Raw genomic sequence first — 19,225 nt, 5'->3', positions numbered from 1 at the left:
GAATAGAATAACTATTTCTGTCTGTGTATCTTTTTTGTAACTTAAGGTTTTGCCTAGAGGGGTTCTCTATGTTTTGAATCTAATTACCCTGTAAGGTATCTACCATCCTGATTTTACAGGGGGGATTTATTTATTTCTATTTACTTCTATTTTTATTAAAAGTCTTCTTGTAAGAAAACTGAATGCTTTTTTCATTGTTCTCAGATCCAAGGGTTTGGGTCTGTGGTCACCTATGCAAATTGGTGAGGCTTTTTATCCAACATTTCCCAGGAAAGTGGGGGTGCAAGTGTTGGGAGGATTGTTCATTGTTCTTAAGATCCAAGGGTCTGGGTCTGTAGTCACCTAGGCAAATTGGTGAGGCTTTGTGCCAAACCTTGTCCTGGAAGTGGGGTGCAAGGTTTTGGGAAGTATTTTGGGGGGAAAGACGTGTCCAAACAGCTCTTCCCCAGTAACCAGTATTAGTATGGTGGTGGTAGCGGCCAATCCAAGGACAAAGGGTGGAATATTTTGTACCTTGGGGAAGTTTTGACCTAAGCTGGTAAAGATAAGCTTAGGAGGTTTTTCATGCAGGTCCCCACATCTGTACCCTAGAGTTCAGAGTGGGGGAGGAACCTTGACATGGTGGCATAGTGGTGGGATTAACCTGAAATCATTTTGAGATCCAGTTGAGATTTTTTGAACTAGAAATACAGATTTTAAAAAGGAATTTTTTTTTCCTTTGGAAAGGAAGTCCAGAAAGCAGCTGAAACTGAAAGCAGCTTGTTTTTTCTCTGCTTTGTGGCCAAGCAGAGACAAAAGGGGATTATCTTTGTGAATTGCAGGTTTTCTTTGCCTGGAGGCAGGGTACTTAATTCCTGCAGGGAAATTCACAGTCTTCCAACCCAGAGTTTTTTTTTCCCCAAAAGTAAATAAGGGGGGGGGGGGTGTTCTACCCATTTCCCTGGTGACAAAAGTGGCAGGGGTGTTTTTTTTGGATTTTGATTTTTTACAAGGAGCACAAGTTTAAAAAGGAATTGTTTTTTCCTTTGGGCTGCTGGTAAGCAGGTTTCCAAGTAGTTGGAGGTTTTTTGCTTTGATTTGGGCCCAGAGCAGACACAAGGGAATTGTCTTTTTCTGTAAGCTGACAATCACTATCAGAGAATAGGTATTCTATTCCAGCACAGCAAAATTTTACAGCCCAGTTTTGTTTGTTTATTTCTAAACCTCGGGTGTAAAGTTAGTTAGAAACAGAGAGGTAAAGATGTCAGACACCAAGGCACTACACAAATTGGAGTTAGCCAAACTGGAGACAATGAAAGCAACCGAAAAAGCTCTAGAAGCTGCTCACAGGAGAGAAATTGAGGCAAAGGAGAAAGAAAGGGAGGCAGCGAAAGAGGCAGAACAACACCAAGCGGCTGCTCACAGGAGAGCTATGGAAGCAAGGGACAAAGAACTGGAGGAAAAGGAAAAAGAGAGGAAGCATGTGGAGGAGATGGAGAAGATAAAGGCTCAGCGGAATATCCCAACAAACCCTAGCAGTCCTTCCCCAAGTACCACTTCCCATCCCAGAAAGTTCCCCACCTACAAGGCAGGTGATGATACTGGGGCCTTCTTAGAAAACTTCGAAAGGGCCTGCCTTGGGTACAGCATCTCTACCGACCAATACATGGTAGAGCTGAGGCCACAGCTCAGTGGACCCTTAGCTGAGGTGGCAGCTGAAATGCCTAAAGAACACATGAACCAGTATGAACTGTTTAAATCCAAGGCGAGAGTCAGAATGGGGATAACACCCGAGCATTCTCGTCGGAGGTTCAGAGCCCTAAGGTGGAAACCAGATGTGTCATTTACCCAACATGCCTACCACGTTGTGAAACATTGGGATGCCTGGATATCAGGAGCAAGTGGTGAGTCTCCAGTAAATTTGCCCTTCCTAATGCAAATAGAACAATTCTTAGAGGGTGTTCCTGAGGAAATAGAAAGATACATCCTAGATGGGAAGCCCAAAACTGTAATCGAGGCAGGAGAGATTGGAGCCAGATGGGTGGAGGTGGCAGAGAAGAAGAAAACTGGTCGCAGTTGGAGCGGAGACCAGAAGGGACAACCCCAGACCACACCCTATTACCGGGGGCCACCCAAAGCTCCACCTACCTCCCAAAGAACCCTCCAGACCCCTTATCGTCCCACCACCCCGTTCTCCAGCAACCCTCCTCGCCCCAGTAACACGTCAGCTGGACGATGTTCTAAATGTAACGAGCTGGGGCATGTAGAAGCCAACTGCCCCAAGAACCCCAACAGATTACAGTTCATTGCACCGGAATCACACCAGAGGTCCGCAGGCCCAGATACCCTTGGAGCGGAGGGAAACTGTGAGTGTGGGCGGGAAGAAGGTCACCGCGTGGAGGGACACCGGAGCACAAGTGTCAGCTATCCATGCTTCCTTAGTGGACCCCAATTTAATCAACCCAGAGATCCAAGTGACGATTCAACCCTTCAAGTCCAACTCTTTCGATTTGCGTACAGCCAAGTTGCCTGTCCCGTACAAGGGCTGGTCAGGAACGTGGACTTTTGCAGTCTATGATGATTATCCCATCCCCATGCTGTTGGGGGAAGACTTGGCCAATCATGTGAAGTAGGCCAAGAGGGTGGGAACGGTCACCCGCAGCCAGGCTAAACAAGCCGTGAGGCCTAGCTCTGTTCCGGAAACTTCTATCAGGACCCGGTCAGAGGTGATTGGCCTGGGGTCCGGGTCCATGTCTGCAACAGCAGTAGTGGATCCAGTCCCAGAGACCCAGACGGAACCAGTCCCAGAACCGGAACCAGCCGAACAACCAACACCAGACCCATTGTCAGCACTGAATCCAGTACTTGCAACCTCAACACCAGAGGGCCCCACCGACCCTGAACTGGCAGCAGCCGATAACCCGACACAAGAGGCTCAGCCGGAGCCTGAATCCCAACATAGTGCACCAGCGGAGAGTGGTTCACAGTCAACAGAAACAGCTCCATCCCCTATATCGCTTCCAGAGGGACCAAGCCTAGGTCCACAATCCAATGAGGAACTGATGTCTCCAGCATCAAGGGAACAGTTCCAGACCGAACAGGAAGCAGATGAAAGCCTCCAGAGAGCTTGGATGGTGGCACGGAGCAACCCACCGCCCCTCAGCTCTTCTAATCGATCCAGGTTTGTTGTAGAAAGAGGACTTTTATACAAGGAAACTCTTTCTGGTGGACACCAGGAAGACTGGCATCCTCAGAGACAGTTGGTAGTTCCAACTAAATACTGGGCCAAGCTCTTGAGCTTAGCCCATGATCACCCTAGTGGCCATGCTGGGGTGAACAGGACCAAAGACCGTTTGGGGGGGTCATTCCACTGGGAGGGAATGGGCAAGGATGTTTCTACCTATGTCCAGTCTTGTGAGGTGTGCCAAAGAGTGGGAAAACCCCAAGACCAGGTCAAAGCCCCTCTCCAGCCACTCCCCATCATTGAAGTTCCATTTCAGCGAGTAGCTGTGGATATTCTGGGTCCTTTTCTGAAAAGGACACCCAGAGGAAAGCAGTACATACTGACTTTCATGGATTTTGCCACCCGATGGCCGGAAGCAGTAGCTCTAAGCAACACCAGGGCTAAAAGTGTGTGCCAGGCACTAGCAGACATTTTTGCCAGGGTAGGTTGGCCCTCCGACATCCTCACAGATGCAGGGACTAATTTCCTGGCAGGAACTATGAAAAACCTTTGGGAAGCTCATGGGGTAAATCACTTGGTTGCCACTCCTTACCACCATCAAACAAATGGCATGGTGGAGAAGTTTAATGGAACTTTGGGGGCCATGATACATAAATTCGTAAATGAGCACTCCAATGATTGGGACCTAGTGTTGCAGCAGTTGCTCTTTGCCTACAGAGCTGTACCACACCCCAGTTTAGGGTTTTCCTCATTTGAACTTGTATATGGCCGTGAGGTTAAGGGGCCATTGCAGTTGGTGAAGCAGCAATGGGAGGGATTTACACCTTCTCCAGGAACTAACATTCTGGACTTTGTAACCAACCTACAAAACACCCTCCGAACCTCTTTAGCCCTTGGTAAAGAAAACTTACAGGATGCTCAAAAAGAGCAAAAAGCCTGGTATGATAAACATGCCAGAGAGCGTTCCTTCAAAGTAGGGGACCAGGTCATGGTCTTAAAGGCGCTCCAGGCCCATAAAATGGAAGCATCGTGGGAAGGGCCATTCACGGTCCAGGAGCGCCTGAGAGCTGTTAATTATCTCATAGCATTCCCCACCTCCACTGAAAGCCTAAGGTGTACCATATTAATTCTCTAAAGCCCTTTTATTCCAGAGAATTAAAGGTTTGTCAGCTTACAGCCCAGGGAGGAGACGATGCTGAGTGGCCTGAAGGTGTCTACTGCGAAGGGAAATGTGCTGGTGGTGTGGAAGAGGTGAATCTCTCCATGACCCTTGGGCGTATGCAGCGACAGCAGATCCAGGAGCTGTGCACTAGCTACGCGCCAACGTTCTCAGCCACCCCAAGACTGACTGAACGGGCATACCACTCCATTGACACAGGTAATGCTCGCCCAATTAGGGTCCAGCCTTACCAGGTGTCTCCTCAAGCTAAAACTGCTATAGAACGGGAGATCCAGGATATGTTACAGATGGGTGTAATCCGCCCCTCTGAAAGTGCATGGGCATCTCCAATGGTTCTAGTTCCCAAACCAGATGGGGAAATACGTTTTTGCGTGGACTACCGTAAGCTAAATGCTGTAACTCGCCCAGACAACTATCCAATGCCACGCACAGATGAACTATTAGAGAAACTGGGACGGGCCCAGTTCATCTCTACCTTGGACTTAACCAAGGGGTACTGGCAGGTACCGCTAGATGAATCTGCCAAGGAAAGGTCAGCCTTCACCATACATCTCGGGCTGTATGAACTTAATGTGCTCCCTTTCGGGCTGCGAAATGCACCCGCCACCTTCCAAAGACTTGTAGATGGTCTCCTAGCGGGATTAGGAGAATATGCAGTCGCCTACCTTGACGATGTGGCCATATTTTCGGATTCCTGGGCAGACCACCTGGAACATCTACAAAAAGTCCTTGAGCGCATAAGGGAGGCAGGACTAACTGTTAAGGCTAAGAAGTGTCAAATAGGCCTAAACAGAGTGAGCAAAAGTCGAGCTAGAATCCTTGATTGAGGAACAGAAGGAGGCAATCCTGACCTTGTTCACAAACTGTTGTATACTTGCTAAGCTGCTTACCAGTCAAGGCTGGTATCCAGAACTTTTGCAACTGACTAAAAAGATGCAGCAAGTATGTTTTTTATCTCCAGACCTCCTGTGTCAACAGGTAGGGACAGTTCTGCATTCCAACCTAGAGGCACACCATCTTGCAGCATGAAGGAGGATAACGTGCTAACTAATGTGGACCATTTCTGCTCTGAGTGTTCAGTCCATCTTCCATCAAACCAGTTGGAGCTCCATGCTGAACAAAAATGGAAAGTGTAGTATCTGGGCCACTGATAATGGACTCACTCCATCTCGACCTGGAGTCCTGGGAGTCCTAAAGTACCTTCTACATTTTAAGACAGAGGGCTTAATCTTAGCCGGGCTAAAGGGTCATATGACAACAATATTTACTTATCATAATTACATTAAGGGCAAACTCATCTTCTTTCACCCTACAGTCTTCAGGTTCCTGGAGGGACTGGCAATTGCATTCCAGCCATTAGGAAGCTGCTGACATGATGGAACCTAAGTCTTTTCTTAACAAAGGCTGATGAGCCCTCTTTATGTGGATCTTGCACAGACCTTTCCAAAACGTTTATCAATTATAAAGGCTTTTGCCATAACAATTACATCTGCTTAATATTTGCTGGCCCCTCCACCTTTAAACTATAGTCTCCAAGGTCAAAGTCAGCGCGGGGCCCAGTCCCAACTTGATACATAAGGTGGTTTGAGATTTCCACCTATCCCAGTATATTTCTCTCCCTGTTTGTTATTCCCCAGGCACCATTGCCACACAGGGGAAGCATGCCTCTATAGCCTAGAGATAAAGAGGGCACCTGTCCTGCTTTTATCTTTAAAAAAAAAAAAAAACAACAACAAAAAACAAACAAACCCAAGTTCTGTGTAGATGATCTAATAGGTTATTTGTAGCATATGGGAATAAATGCCACAGAAAACTCATTAAACACAGAATTTCACCCTGGATTAGTAAATGTTTGAAACACTGTTGCATCTTAGCTTGGAAAGCAGTATCCCCTGGTTTAAAAATTCATCCCTCAAGTGCCACCACAGGATCAGCATGCCCAAGCCCCTGGTGGAGATTTGCAAAGCAGTAACTTGGATTTATGTGCACCCTTTCAATAATCACTACTACTTGTATTTAGCATTGCATTTTGATGCTCAGATATGGACAGCCTTGCTACGCTCCATATTTAGCTAAGAAGTCCTTGCTCACTGTCCTTCTGGTAGAGCTCTTCTGACTAATCTCCTAAGGGTGGGAATGCAAAGAAGAAAGAGAGGTTACTTACCAGGAACTGTTCTTTGAGCATCACTTCTATGTATTCACACCACCCACCCACCATCCCCTATATCTTTGAATTCTATATAGTATCAGGATGTTGTGCTTTGGGGGAAAAAGAACCAAGGTGGTTGGGAGATGCACTCCCTTTTATAGAGTAGGGTAATGACACCACCCTTACATGACGGCATTCTTGCACCTCCCAGCAGTCACAGCTTTCAAGGCAGTTCCACAGTTTGATACCCATGCTGACATATTCCACTAAAGTGAAGACATGAAGGTGACTCTCAAAGAATAATAGCTATTGTTTAGTAATCTCTCTCCTTAATTCCATTAAATCTGTTATATTGATCCTCTTTATTATATACACCCTCATTATGAAATGTAAGGTCTGTGGCCTCAAGACCTACTTCAGAGAAAGAGAATATGCTGTATTTTATTCTGTAAACCCTTTCCCAATTACTTATTTCTTTTCAAATAATTTATGTAATTTAATAGCTGAAAATTCTTTCTACCCTGAAAAAGAAAAGTAGTTGGCTGAGTGTAAACATTGAAGCCAAATAAACAGTTCGGCAAGGTATTTCTCTAGCTCTAATATAAGAGAATGTGCTTTCCTGGGTTGTATAGACAGCTGTTGCAACATTTGTGATGATCTATGAACTTCTGGAAGTTCAGATATGAAGGTATCCTTCTATGGAAGGATTATTTCACATGAATAAACATTTACATTATAATAGGAAAGGACATTATAATAGGAAAGAAGGATGTGGAAAAATTGGAAAGAGTCCAGCGGAAGGCAACAAAAATTATAAGGGGGCTGGAGCACATGACTTATGAGGAGAGACTGAGAGAACTCGTATTATTTAGTCTGCAGAAGAGAAGAATGAGGGGGAAATTGATAGCTGCTTTCAACTAGCTGAAAGGGGGTTCTAAAGAGGATGGATCTAGACTGTTCTCAGTGGTAGCAGATGACAGAAGAAGGAGTAATGGTCTCAAGTTGCAGTGGGGGAGGTTTAGGTTGGATGTTAGGAAAAACTTTTTCACTAGGAGGGTGGTGAAGCACTGGAATGGGTTACCTAGGGAGGTGGTGGAATCTCCTTCCTTAGAGGTTTTTAAGGTCAGGCTTGACAAAGCCCTGGCTGGGATGATTTAGTTGGGGGTTGGACTAGATGACCTCCTGAGGTCCCTTCCAACCCTGTTGTTCTATGATTCTATGACATGCTAAGTTATTCACAAGAAGTGTCTGGCCTTGGCAAAGTTATATTTCTTATGTAAATATTTTGGGATTTTTAAAAAATACTCTGTTTATAATGTATTGGATAATGTCTCAGTGAAATCTATCAGTCATTAATCTGCATATTGAAAGAATGCCAAGTACATACCGAAAAGTAATGTGTTTATTTCCAATATATAGACAAGTTAATGTACAAAATGATCCCCACAGTGTTATATTCACAAAAGATTGATAATGATTTTTTTAAAAGTGTTTTATACATGGAGGGAAAATAATGTTCAACAGAAGTCCCCAAAGTTTACCAACTTTACAGGAATTCCATAGAATTATAAGAATATAAGAATGGCCATACTGGGTCAGACCAATGGTCCATCTAGCCCAGTATCCTGTCTTCCAACAGTCGCCAGTGCCAGATGCTTGAGAGGGAATGAACAGAATAGGACAAATATAGAATGATCCAACCCTGTTGTCCAGTCCCAGCTACTGGCAGACAGTTACTGTAATCAAAGATTGTAAGTCGTGTGAGCAATAGCTTTTTATGTTCATGGTTTAATCTCTCTTACTTATTAGGTAGATTGGTTTTCTTTATTTACGAGAATTGGTGGAATTTTTAAATCTGTGTGGGTATTTTTAAACCACCTGTCACTATAGTAGCCAATCACTAGCAATTCAGGATAGTAACAAACTGAAAACTGTAAGGATTAATTGTGGGGGGAAAAAGTTGTTAGTTTTCAGAGATCATCTCTACGTTCAGCATCTTGCAAGTTGCCCTTATGATAGAGGTCCATTCTTATTTTCTCTTTTGGTATCTTGCATGATTGTAATCCTGGAACTGTTTTCTGAACAATAAATTCCAATTCTCATACAGTAAATTGAATCAATGCATACTTCAGTATCATTTCAAAGGAATTTTAATAGAATTTTGTGGGTTTTCTTTTTAACATTCTATATATTTGGGTCCAGTGTGATGCTGTTAGAAAAACCTGTGGCATTTCTGTATTTGAAACATGACAGTTGGTGCCAAAGAGTAATTAACTGTCTAAGATTTTAATGCTGTCATAGAGATTATCATCTAGAAGAATGAATTTTGCCATTCTATATAGAGTATATATTATATGAATCAGAGGTTGTTTCCTCCATTGACTGGTGTATCCAAGAAAGTCTTCCATATGGATCTGATCAGAAGCTCACTGAAGTCAATGAGGGTCTTTCCATTGACTTCAGTGGGCTTTGATTCATGCCATATATTTGAGTCAGTATCTGCATGTATGTCTCGGTCCTTTTTGCACCAATAGATGTTCTTTTAAATGAACTCAGACTGACAGATGTTCATCTTGGGCAGGGTAGGGGACATAAAAAAGACTTATTTTCAGTCCCACTGTAGTCAATTAACTAAGGAAGCATAAAGCAGATTGTCAAATGGTCTTCGCTTGTGGGGCAGTGTTTCTAAGTGGTCAGGGCATAGGCACTTGGACCTGCAGAAGGGGGCTTTTGGTAGAGGAGCCCAGGCCCCCGCACTCCACTGGGCTCCAGCCCAGGGCCCTGATAGAGTGACAAAAGGATCTGACACCCAGGAGTGCCTTAAAGGCTGCCTTTGTTGTGCCACTTCCCACCACCATGCCATTGTCCAAAGCTTGCAATCTGTACCAGAAAAGAATGGAGGGGATCAGCTCACCACTTGACACTTCTTTGTGGCTGGGCATGCTGTGCTCTCTCCACCTAGGGGTGGGGGTTGCATCCTCTCAGGCCTTGGCCTTCCAGCCAGTTCCAACTTTGTCCCCTTCAGGGGTAATCCGTAAACAAAACATGGGGAAACAACACAAATAAACTGGGTTAATATGTGGAAAGGGAAAATGCCTTCCTCTTTGGGTCTATCAGAAGCAGGTCCTACCTTCCTCCCGAGAGGGACCTTCAGATAGTTGCTGATGGGGAAGATCTTGCTCTCCCTCAGGCTTTTCCTCAGCAGCTGCAAGGTAAAGGTCCTATCTTTTCCCTGGCCTTCCCACAAGTGAGCTGTTCTACTCCCTTTTACTCCTCCTCTTATCCGTACATCTCTTGCAGGTGTGGCAGGGCAGTGCTGGCTGAGCCCAGAGCAGCTTCTTAACCCCTTGTCATCCAGGCTGGAGTTTGTATACCCCATCACACTAATAAACAAAATCTACTTATTGTTTCATTTTGAATACTGAGCATTTGTTGTTGGAAAAAATAAAAAGTGATATTTTAAGACAGCCTGACCTGGCTAATATCTGAAAATATGACCCGGCAGTGAAAGTTAGGATACACATTATAAATCTATAAATTACATAGGGAGGTTGTGGAATCTCTGTAATTGGAGGTTTTAAATAACGGATTAGAAAAATATCTGTCAGGGATGGTCCAGATAGTATATAATCCTGTCTCTGTTCAGGTAACTGGACTAGATGACCATTTGAATCCCTTCTGGTCCTACATTTTTATGATTCTATAAATTAAGTTTAATCTTTATGTGAATTTCACTGCTGGGACAGGTGTTTTCCATTTAATATGTCTGCTCCACACAGAAAGAACTGTTTTAAGTAAGTTCACAAAGAAATGCCTTCTTGAATGTTTGTGGTACAGAAATTGCATTTTACTTTGTTTTATAAAGCAGTCTACATTTTTGTATTCTCTTCATATATAAAAATGTCTCATAATACCATTGCAGCTTGATAATAGATTTCATGCTGGTATTAGACAAACTCATAAATAAAACATTAGTAGATTTCATGCTGTAGATCAAAGGTGGGCAAACTACAGCCTACAGGCCACATCCGGCCCGTGGGAACGTCCTGCTCGCCACACCAGCAGCACAGCTTGCGCCCACCCACCTCCCATAAGCCTGTCCTGCCGCCCTGAGGGGGGAGAGGGGGTTGGATAAAGGGCAGGAGGTCCCGGGGGGGGGGGGGGCAGATGGGGCAGTTGGATGGGGTGGAAGTTGGGGGGGAGGGCTGTCAGGAGACAGGGAGTAGGGGGGGTTGGATAAGGGGTGGGGTCCTGGGGAGGCAGTTAGGGATGGGGGTCCCGGGAGGGGGCAGTCAGGGGATGTCATAAATATAAAGGGAAGGGTAATCACCTTTCTGTATACAGTGCTGTAAAATCCCTCCTGGCCAGAGGCAACATCCTGTTTCCTGTAAAGGGTTAAGAAGCTGAGCTAACCTGGCTGGCACCTGACCCAAAGGACCAATAGGGGACAAGATACTTTCAAATCTTGGGGAGGGGAAGGCTTTTGTTTGTGCTCTTCGTTTACGTGGTAGTTCTCTCTTGGGACTGAGAGAGGCCAGACAGAAATCCATCTTCTCTAACCCATCCTAATCCAAGTCTCCAATATTGCAACCAGTATAGGTAAGACAGGCAAGGCAGATTAGTTTCTTTTGTTTTATGTGAATTTTTCCTGTGTTAAGAGGGAGGTTTATTCCTGATTTCTGTAACTTTAAGGTTTTGCCCAGAGGGGAATCCTCTGTGTTTTGAATTTGAATACCCTGTAAAGTATTTTCAATCCTGATTTTACAGAAATGATTTGTACCTTTCTTTTTTAATAAAATCCTTCTTTTAAGAACCTGACTGATTTTTTCCATTGTTCCAAGATCCAGGGGTTTGGGTCTTTGATAATTTTGTAACCAATTGGTTAGGATATTATTCTCAAGCCTCCCCAGGAAAGGGGGTGTGTAGGGCTTGGGGGGATATTTTGGGGGAAGACGTCTCCAAGTGGTCTCTTTCCCTGTTCTTTGTTTAAAACGCTTGGTGGTGGCAGCATACTGTTCAAGGACAAGGCGAAGTTTGTACTTTAGGGAAGTTTTTAACCTAAACTGGTAAGAATAAGCTTAGGGGGTCCTTTCATGCAGGTCCCCACATCTGTACCCTAGAGTTCAGAGTGGGGAAGGAACCCTGACAGGGGACAAGGAGTGGAGGGAGTTGGATGGGTCAGGCAGACCTGTCAGGGAGCAGGGCTGTGGATAGGGGGCGGGGCAGTCAGGGAACAGGGAGATGGGGGGGTGGTGTGGGGGGCGCTCCCGGGAAGGGGCGGTCAGGTGTTCTGAGGGTAGCAGACGGGGTGGGAAGTGGGATGGGCCTTCCATACTGTTTCACAACCCCAATGTGGCCTTCAGGCCGAAAAGTTTGCCCACACCTCCTGTAGAGTTATATAGTTAGGACTATCCATGCTTAAAGGTAAGCTGGTGCTTATGTGTTTGCAAGGTGAGGGCTTTATAGTCAATATATTTTTAACTAGTATATTGTTATAAATTTATTTCATGTATTTGTTTTGGTCTTATGAAATGTTATTTTTTACTGATACTGTACATGTGATTTCAAGTTACTATAATCGTCACTTAAACAGCATGTGCTTAGGTTTACTGATTTGCTAGCCAGTTGTCTTGACAAATACACGTGGCATCAATACTTTCCATTAATAACTTTTAGATTTTCATCACAGCTCAGACTTTTTAAAAGGCAAACCACATCTTGTGCATGCTTTACTTGGTTTCTTGAAAAACATAGATGAAAGGATTATAATAAGAAACAGTGATGACAGATTATATAAGCAGACATAAAGTACTTGGTCACTTATTGTCAGCATTCACTGTCTCCTTGAAAAATGTTTTAAATTACAAGAAAATTGGAATAAAGCAGCAATTTTTGCTCTTATCTTCTGACCTTAAAACTGTATGGGGTCTAAATTGGTTGTATAGATATGAGCATTTATAGTTGCTCTCTTTCACATAGATTTATATTCAGATTAAAGTTAGTATATCCACACTTTTTGTTAAATTCCACATATGTATTTAAATAAATATGCATTAAGTAATTTTGCCATGGCTATGTTCACAGGTTTTGTAAGAATAATTATTATCTGGGTGGCATAACCCAATTTATTAATATAATTTTATTTTATTTTGTGTACATAAGTTTGAGGAAAAATAATGGAAAATTATTAATTTATCAGATATATTTCATGTTACTTGTAGTGCCCTTCATTGCTGCTGGTATTAAGGAACTTATCTCTATTAGTTTAACCAATTCTAGTTTTTCCACTGGTCATATACGCAAAATTCATGTCTAGTTAACAGTGTTTCACCAACTCCTTTTTCTTGTGGTACTACAAGGCTAAGATTGCAATAATACGATTATTTTCTCTTATAGCATCAGAGACTTCTTGATATGCTGGATACAGAGAAAGAAGTGTTAGCACAAAAAGTAGAAGAAGCTTTGATGCAACAATCACAGAAACATAAGGTAATGCTTTGAGTACATCAAGTGCTTGATCCTATACTACAGAAGTCAATAGGAGCTTTGCCATCTACTTTAATGGGAGTGGGATCAGGTTCTAAATATTTTGAGTGTTTGAACCAATTTCTACCCACTCCTCATATGCGGTGTTACAACTTTATTTTACATATTGGCAGGAAGCACTGGAAAAATGTTTGGAGGAACAACAGAATAGAAGTAAAGAGGCTTTGGCAGCTGCTGCTAAGGTAATTCTAATTAAATAGTAGATATACAACATAAATACCACATGTTTCATTTCAGGAGTGTCATGTTCAGAAATTGGGCTCTGATTCTAAGACTAGATCCATGAAAGTCCAGGTCCACTAAATATGTATGATTTCAACTACTTTTACAAAGGGTCATAATTAGCCTCTTAATCTCTGATGATTTGTATATCATGGAAATCTGCTAACCACTGATGCAGAATATTATTTCTTATATTCTACTAATGAAAATAGCACCAGTATTCATTTGCCTTTTTCATGATGTTGAGTCATTGGGTTATTACAGTATAGTTATTTGTGGTATCTAAACAAAACAATCTGTTTTCATAATGTCCAGCTGGCTGCACTGGTGTTTTGTTTTTTATTTCAAGAACAGATACCGGAGTTGTCATTGCATTTGTCAAGAACTTAACATTGTGTTTTATTTAATATTTTACAACAGAAATGTCATTTCCAGAAGAAAAACCTAAGTATGTGTGAGTTAATAGTCTAATACGTATCCTGTATCCTTAATAGAAAATTTTAAAAGTATTGACAAAATATTTCATTCAATTAAATTTAATCTATTTGAACTGTCCTATGTGATTCAATGTATATTATTTTTAATAAAAAGTTTACATTTCACCTTTTCTGTCTGATTTGTTTAGTGCTTTTCATTCATGAATGCCTTGGACACAGTAAAATTATCAGATAAGGGAATTAGGTGATAATTTCTAGGTTATATTTGCATATCAAATCTTGGTATATAATCCAGCACAAAAGTCAGGTATCTTTATGGACAAAATAATTGCCTATCTTTTAAGACTCTGGGAAAATCTGTAACACCATATGTCAAGAAACAGACACAATTGATTTGGCCCCAGTCTATTACAGGATCAAAAACATCTGGTTTTCTCTGGTGATCCACATATGTAATTTGCCTGCTGGTTGATAGTGGTTACCTGTGGCTAGTTGTCAACTCTCTTGAATCTCAAGGCTGTGGAACTTAATATTTGGGTCTGGAAGGTTAATAAGACTCTCTGGAACACCTGTGCCTTTATTCCACTCTTAGGCCACTTCTTTTTCTTCATACTTATAGGGAAAGATATATTCATTTTATCTTTAAATTATTTTAAAATTAATAATTGGAAAAGACTGAAGTGCTATATTTAACCACAGAACAAAAGTGCATATGCAAGTTTTTTCCACATTGCCCTACTCATATGCCTCAACCCTGGCCTGGAGACACCGCGTCTGGGGTTGAGAGGCTCGTTTAGTCCCCATTCTTCTTCGAGTAGTATCCCTATGGGTGCTCCACTGTAAGTGTCTCTATCCTTGCTCCACTGTAGGTGTGTGTCCATCCCTCTGCTGCTGATTGGAGAAGTTTGGTAGCAGAGTCCATCCAGCCTGTGCATGCGCTGTTCCCCGGGCTCTGCCATGAGATTAGCCAGGATTCATTGGCAAACCCTCCTCAGTCTCCATCGCTCCTGGCTAGAGACAATGCTTTAGCTGTTCGTTAGCAGATTGATAACCTCTTTAGAATTGTTAACTGTTAGCTACATTTGAAGCTTCTTTTTCTTTTCTTCATCTGTCTTTTATTTGGCTGCTGCCTTAAAAAAAAAAAAAAAAGAGCGGGGAGGGCGGAAGGACTTGGTGCTTTCTTCAACCCCCTGTCGGGGGACCCCCCCTGGACAGAGCCTGGCTCTCTGGGCTTCAAGAAGTGTCTCAGTTGCAAGGAATCTATCCCAGTGACTGATGGACACTCAGTGTTACTGCTGCCTGGGAGAGAAACACATCCAACAGAAATGTGGTTTGGTCCAGCAGCTGAAGCCCAGATCCAGAAAAGAAAGAGAACTGAGGCTCAAAGTCCTACTCAGGGAGGCAGCCCTTCAGTGGTCCCCCAGTCAGTGAGAAATCTCATTACAACCTTCTACTTCAAAGGGAGGTGAGCCCAAGTAGATGTCCATGAGCCACTAACGTAAGGCCTCTAAGAAAAGGGCCATCGGTTCCCACAGTGAGCCCTGATTGAGCTGAAAATGATCTCTGAGTCACACCAGAAGCTAGTGGACATTTTACATTCTTCTGCCTCCTCCAGAGTAGGGTTTCCCTAGGGGTGCCCCTGGAACTGGGGTACCACAGAGCCCCCTCTTGACCCACCAGACTGGGCTCCATTTACACTGTACTGCTTTGGCCAGCCTGCCATGCCCTCTCCCAGATACCAGCATACGTACAGGTAGGGACACACCCAGTTGCAGTACATACAGACCGCTGTGATCAGCTCTGCACGAGGAGGCTACAGCTAAGGAACTGCCCAGCTGCTCAAGTGCACCCCCACTCTGGAGTGTAAACCCAAAATTATACTGTTTTATGCTGCACAGAGATCTGTACATCGTAAGCTCATGAAATTTGCCCCCTCCCTCAATGTGGAGAGAAAATATACAACAGCTTTTTGCTTCGTTATGACTCCCACACAGTGGTTTGTGATAAAGCAAAACCAAATATATTAATTACAAAAGATAGGTTTTTAAGTGAATTATAAGGGATACAAACAGATCAAAGCAGATTACCTAGCAAACAGAAACACAGTCTATGCTTAATATACTAAAGAGATTGGATATGAGTAGCATCTTCTCACCCTAAATGATGATTCAAGCACGCCTCAGAGATTCTTAAGGGGCCAGCTGTGCTTGCTTACAACTTAAAAACCCCAAGTTTTCCTTTCACAGACTAAAAATCCTGTTTAGCCTGGGTCCAACACTTCCACCCGCAGTTCAGTCTTTGTTCCTCAGATGTTTCCCAGAGTCTCTTTGGGTGGGGAGTTAGTGAAGAACCACAATGATGTCACTCTCCTGTCTTAAATAGCTTTTGCATATGGCAGGAGCCCTTTGTCTCCAAACTTCGTTCTCACTCCAGTCAGTGGAAAAACTTTGGTATTCCAAGATGGAGTCCAGTACCAGGTGACTTGGTCACATGACCCCATAGTGTCATGGCAGCCCTGAGTCAGAGGCTGTTTACTGTGTCCTCAGGAAGACCCTCAGGTGGGAGATAAGATCCTTCTCAGGCCTATTGTTCTCCCTAATGGTTCATTGGCTTGAATGGGCCCTTCCCAGCCAGCCATCTAGACTGACAGTCTTTTGCCTAGTGGGCGTTCCCCAGGTGTAAACACAATTGTAACACAGATACACTGTCAATATTCTTAACTTCAGATACAAAAAGTATACATGCATACAAATAGGATAATCATATTCACTAAATCATAACCCTTCCAATGATATCTCACATGACCTATCTTGCATAAAATACATCAGAATTATGCCATAATCATATCTCATATATATAATATCACTGTTAAGACTATGGGGTGCAGTGTCACACTCCCTATTAGCAAGGCACTCTTGAACCCAGCCAAAATCATATGACAGATCCCCATGTCGGTCCCACCAACATGTAAGCAGGCTGAGAAAAAGTATTGCATGCTGGTGAAAGACATGGAGTTTCTCTTCTCCCACTCGCCTCCCACTTGATCATAGTGGATGCAGTCAACTCAAAGGGCCGGCAACACCAATTTAAATCCACCCCCTATGACTGAAACTGGAAGTGACGGGATCTTTTTGGCAGGAAAACATACTCCTTAGCTGCTCTCCAGTTCTGCATTGCAAACTGTCAAGCCTTACTGGTGAAATACGATATCAGAATTACTTAAAACTGAACTCCTTTATTGAGCAACTCCCAGATTCTCGTAAGGAACAATTGAAGGCCAATGTCCATGAAATCCAACTGGTGGCTAAAACATCTCTCCAGTCTGCACTTGATGCAGCTGATACAGCGGCATATTTCATCTTGACTGCCATCATGATGAAACGAGATTCTTGGTTTCACCTATTCAGCTTCTCAAATGAGGCTTAAAGAACTGTAGAGGCCCTTCCTTTTGAAGGGACAAAGCTGTTTGTGGAAAAGACTGACACCTCTCTCCACACCTTAAAAGACTCCAGGGCTACTCTTCAATCCTTCAGGATCTTCACATTGGATATAAGAGAAAGTATAGCCTTCAGCCATCATTTAAAGCCCACTCATCACAATATCTATCTCAGAGGTCATATGAACCTCCGAGGAAGAAGTCCAGGTTCCCTAGGTGGAAATCATTGTGTTTGCAAGCCACTTCCTCTTAACCTTCCACCTCAAAGCAACAGTTTTGATGGATTGGTCAAAGTGCCCATAGAACATTCTCCTCAACATCACCTGATCCTGGAAAACCTCACCCCTCCCTTTGGATGCTGTCTCACCCCATTTCGCAGCACCTGAGAGTAGATAAGCTTTGGCAAATGGTGGTTGTTGGAGATCAATCGAGATGGGTACTCCATCCATTTCACCCTCCCCAAACACCTTTCCCCGTCCTCCTTCAGAGACTCTTCTCACAAGAGCCTATTACGAGAGGAGCTGTAGAGCCAGTGCCCACACACCGAAGAGGCACATTTACTTTTGCTACTTCCTGATTCCTAAGAAAAAAGGAGGTTGGAGACCCATACTAGATCTCAGAGTACTCAACAAATTTGTCAAGGCTCAGAAGTTCAAGATGGTCACATTAGCAATAATTATTCCAGCATTAGAAAAAGGAGACTGGTTCTCAGTCCTCGACCTTCAAGATGCATATTTCCACATCTCAATCATACCGAGTCACAGATGGTACCTCAGGTTTATGCTAGACCGAGGCCACTACTGGCACTCCCTTTTGGCCTCTCATTGGTCCCCAGAGTATTCTCCATGGTTCTTTCAATAGTGGTGGCCCATTTACACTCACAGGGCATCGTAATTTTTCCTAACCTAACTGATTGTCTTCTCAAAGTACGTTCCTTTGCCAACACCCGTACCACACCGGATCTATTCCGGAATCTGGGCCTTCAAATCAATGCACAAAAATCAACATTAACTTTTGTACAGAGGCTAGAATTCATAGGAGCCTACCTTGACTCTTTCATGTGAGGCGCTCCTCCCACATCACAGATTCCTCAGCCTCTCCACGCTTCTAGAGACAGTGCAATCCAGACCACAGATTCCAACCAGACACTGCCTTCAACTTTTGGGGCATATGGCCGTGGGCACATTGGTTATTGTTCATGCCAGACTGCACATGAGATACCTTCAAGCATGGTTCAGTTCCGTTTACAGACCAGACAGAGACAACATAAACAAACTACTATTGATGCCCACCAAGGTCAAACAATCCTTGGATTGATGGAAAGACCCAATAAACAACTGCATGGGAATCCTCTTTGTTGGGCTTTCCCCGTCGTTACTCCTGACCATCAGTGCATCCGTCATAGGATGGGGCATACATCTCAACGATCTCACACTGCAGGACAAATGGTCTCCATCAGAGACGTGCCTTCACATCAATCTACTCGAACTCTGAGTGGTCAGAAATGTGTGCCCACTTCCTCCTGCTGATCAAAGGCTCACACACAAGTCATGATGGACAATATGGTCTGCATATATTACATAAACCGACAAGGAGGCAACTGATCACCCTTTCTATGCTTGGAAGCACTAAAGCTATGGAACTGGTGCAGTTCCCATAATGTCACAATATCAGCAGCCTACGTATCGGGAGCGCACAACACGACAGTGGATAGTCTTGCCACATGACCACCAATGGGAGATTTGATGATACTCCATGATATATTCTGACAATGGGGGCCACCAACAATAAACTTGTTAGCCAATTACCAGAACAAAAAATGTCTACAGTACTGCTCCAGAGCAGAGATCGGATGCACATCATGGAAGACACTCTCTTCCTCTCGTGGGACAAGGGCTTTCTTTACACCTTTCCCCCATTCCCTCTATTACTGAAAGTTCTCTTGAAAATAGAGAAAAAGCAAACATCATACTGATTGCTCTCTCCTGTCCCAGACAGACATGGTATCCTTACCTGTCACAACTGGCACTATGTCCGCCAATGATTCTTCCAATCACTCCTTATCTTCTATCACAGCACGAGAGGCGCATTC

At 43.5% G+C, this 19,225-nt stretch overlaps 1 protein-coding gene across 11 annotated transcripts in view; it reads left to right on the top strand.

Annotated features, from left to right (window-relative positions):
• CCDC91 (coiled-coil domain containing 91) overlaps nucleotides 1-19,225 on the top strand; it is a 319,151-nt gene that overhangs the window by 216,556 nt on the left and 83,370 nt on the right. For all 11 annotated transcript variants that reach the window (XM_043531633.1, XM_043531332.1, XM_043531592.1 and 8 more), the window contains 2 exons: nucleotides 12,889-12,981; nucleotides 13,152-13,220. In XM_043531633.1, coding sequence (XP_043387568.1) covers nucleotides 12,889-12,981; nucleotides 13,152-13,220 — 162 coding nt within the window. The remainder of the gene's footprint in view (nucleotides 1-12,888; nucleotides 12,982-13,151; nucleotides 13,221-19,225) is intronic.

This window comes from Chelonia mydas, chromosome 1, assembly GCF_015237465.2.
Source record: "Chelonia mydas isolate rCheMyd1 chromosome 1, rCheMyd1.pri.v2, whole genome shotgun sequence".
In the NCBI taxonomy this organism is placed as follows: domain Eukaryota; kingdom Metazoa; phylum Chordata; order Testudines; family Cheloniidae; genus Chelonia; species Chelonia mydas.
Note: the sequence above shows the minus strand (reverse complement) of the source record. Positions and strands in the feature narration are given on the sequence as shown.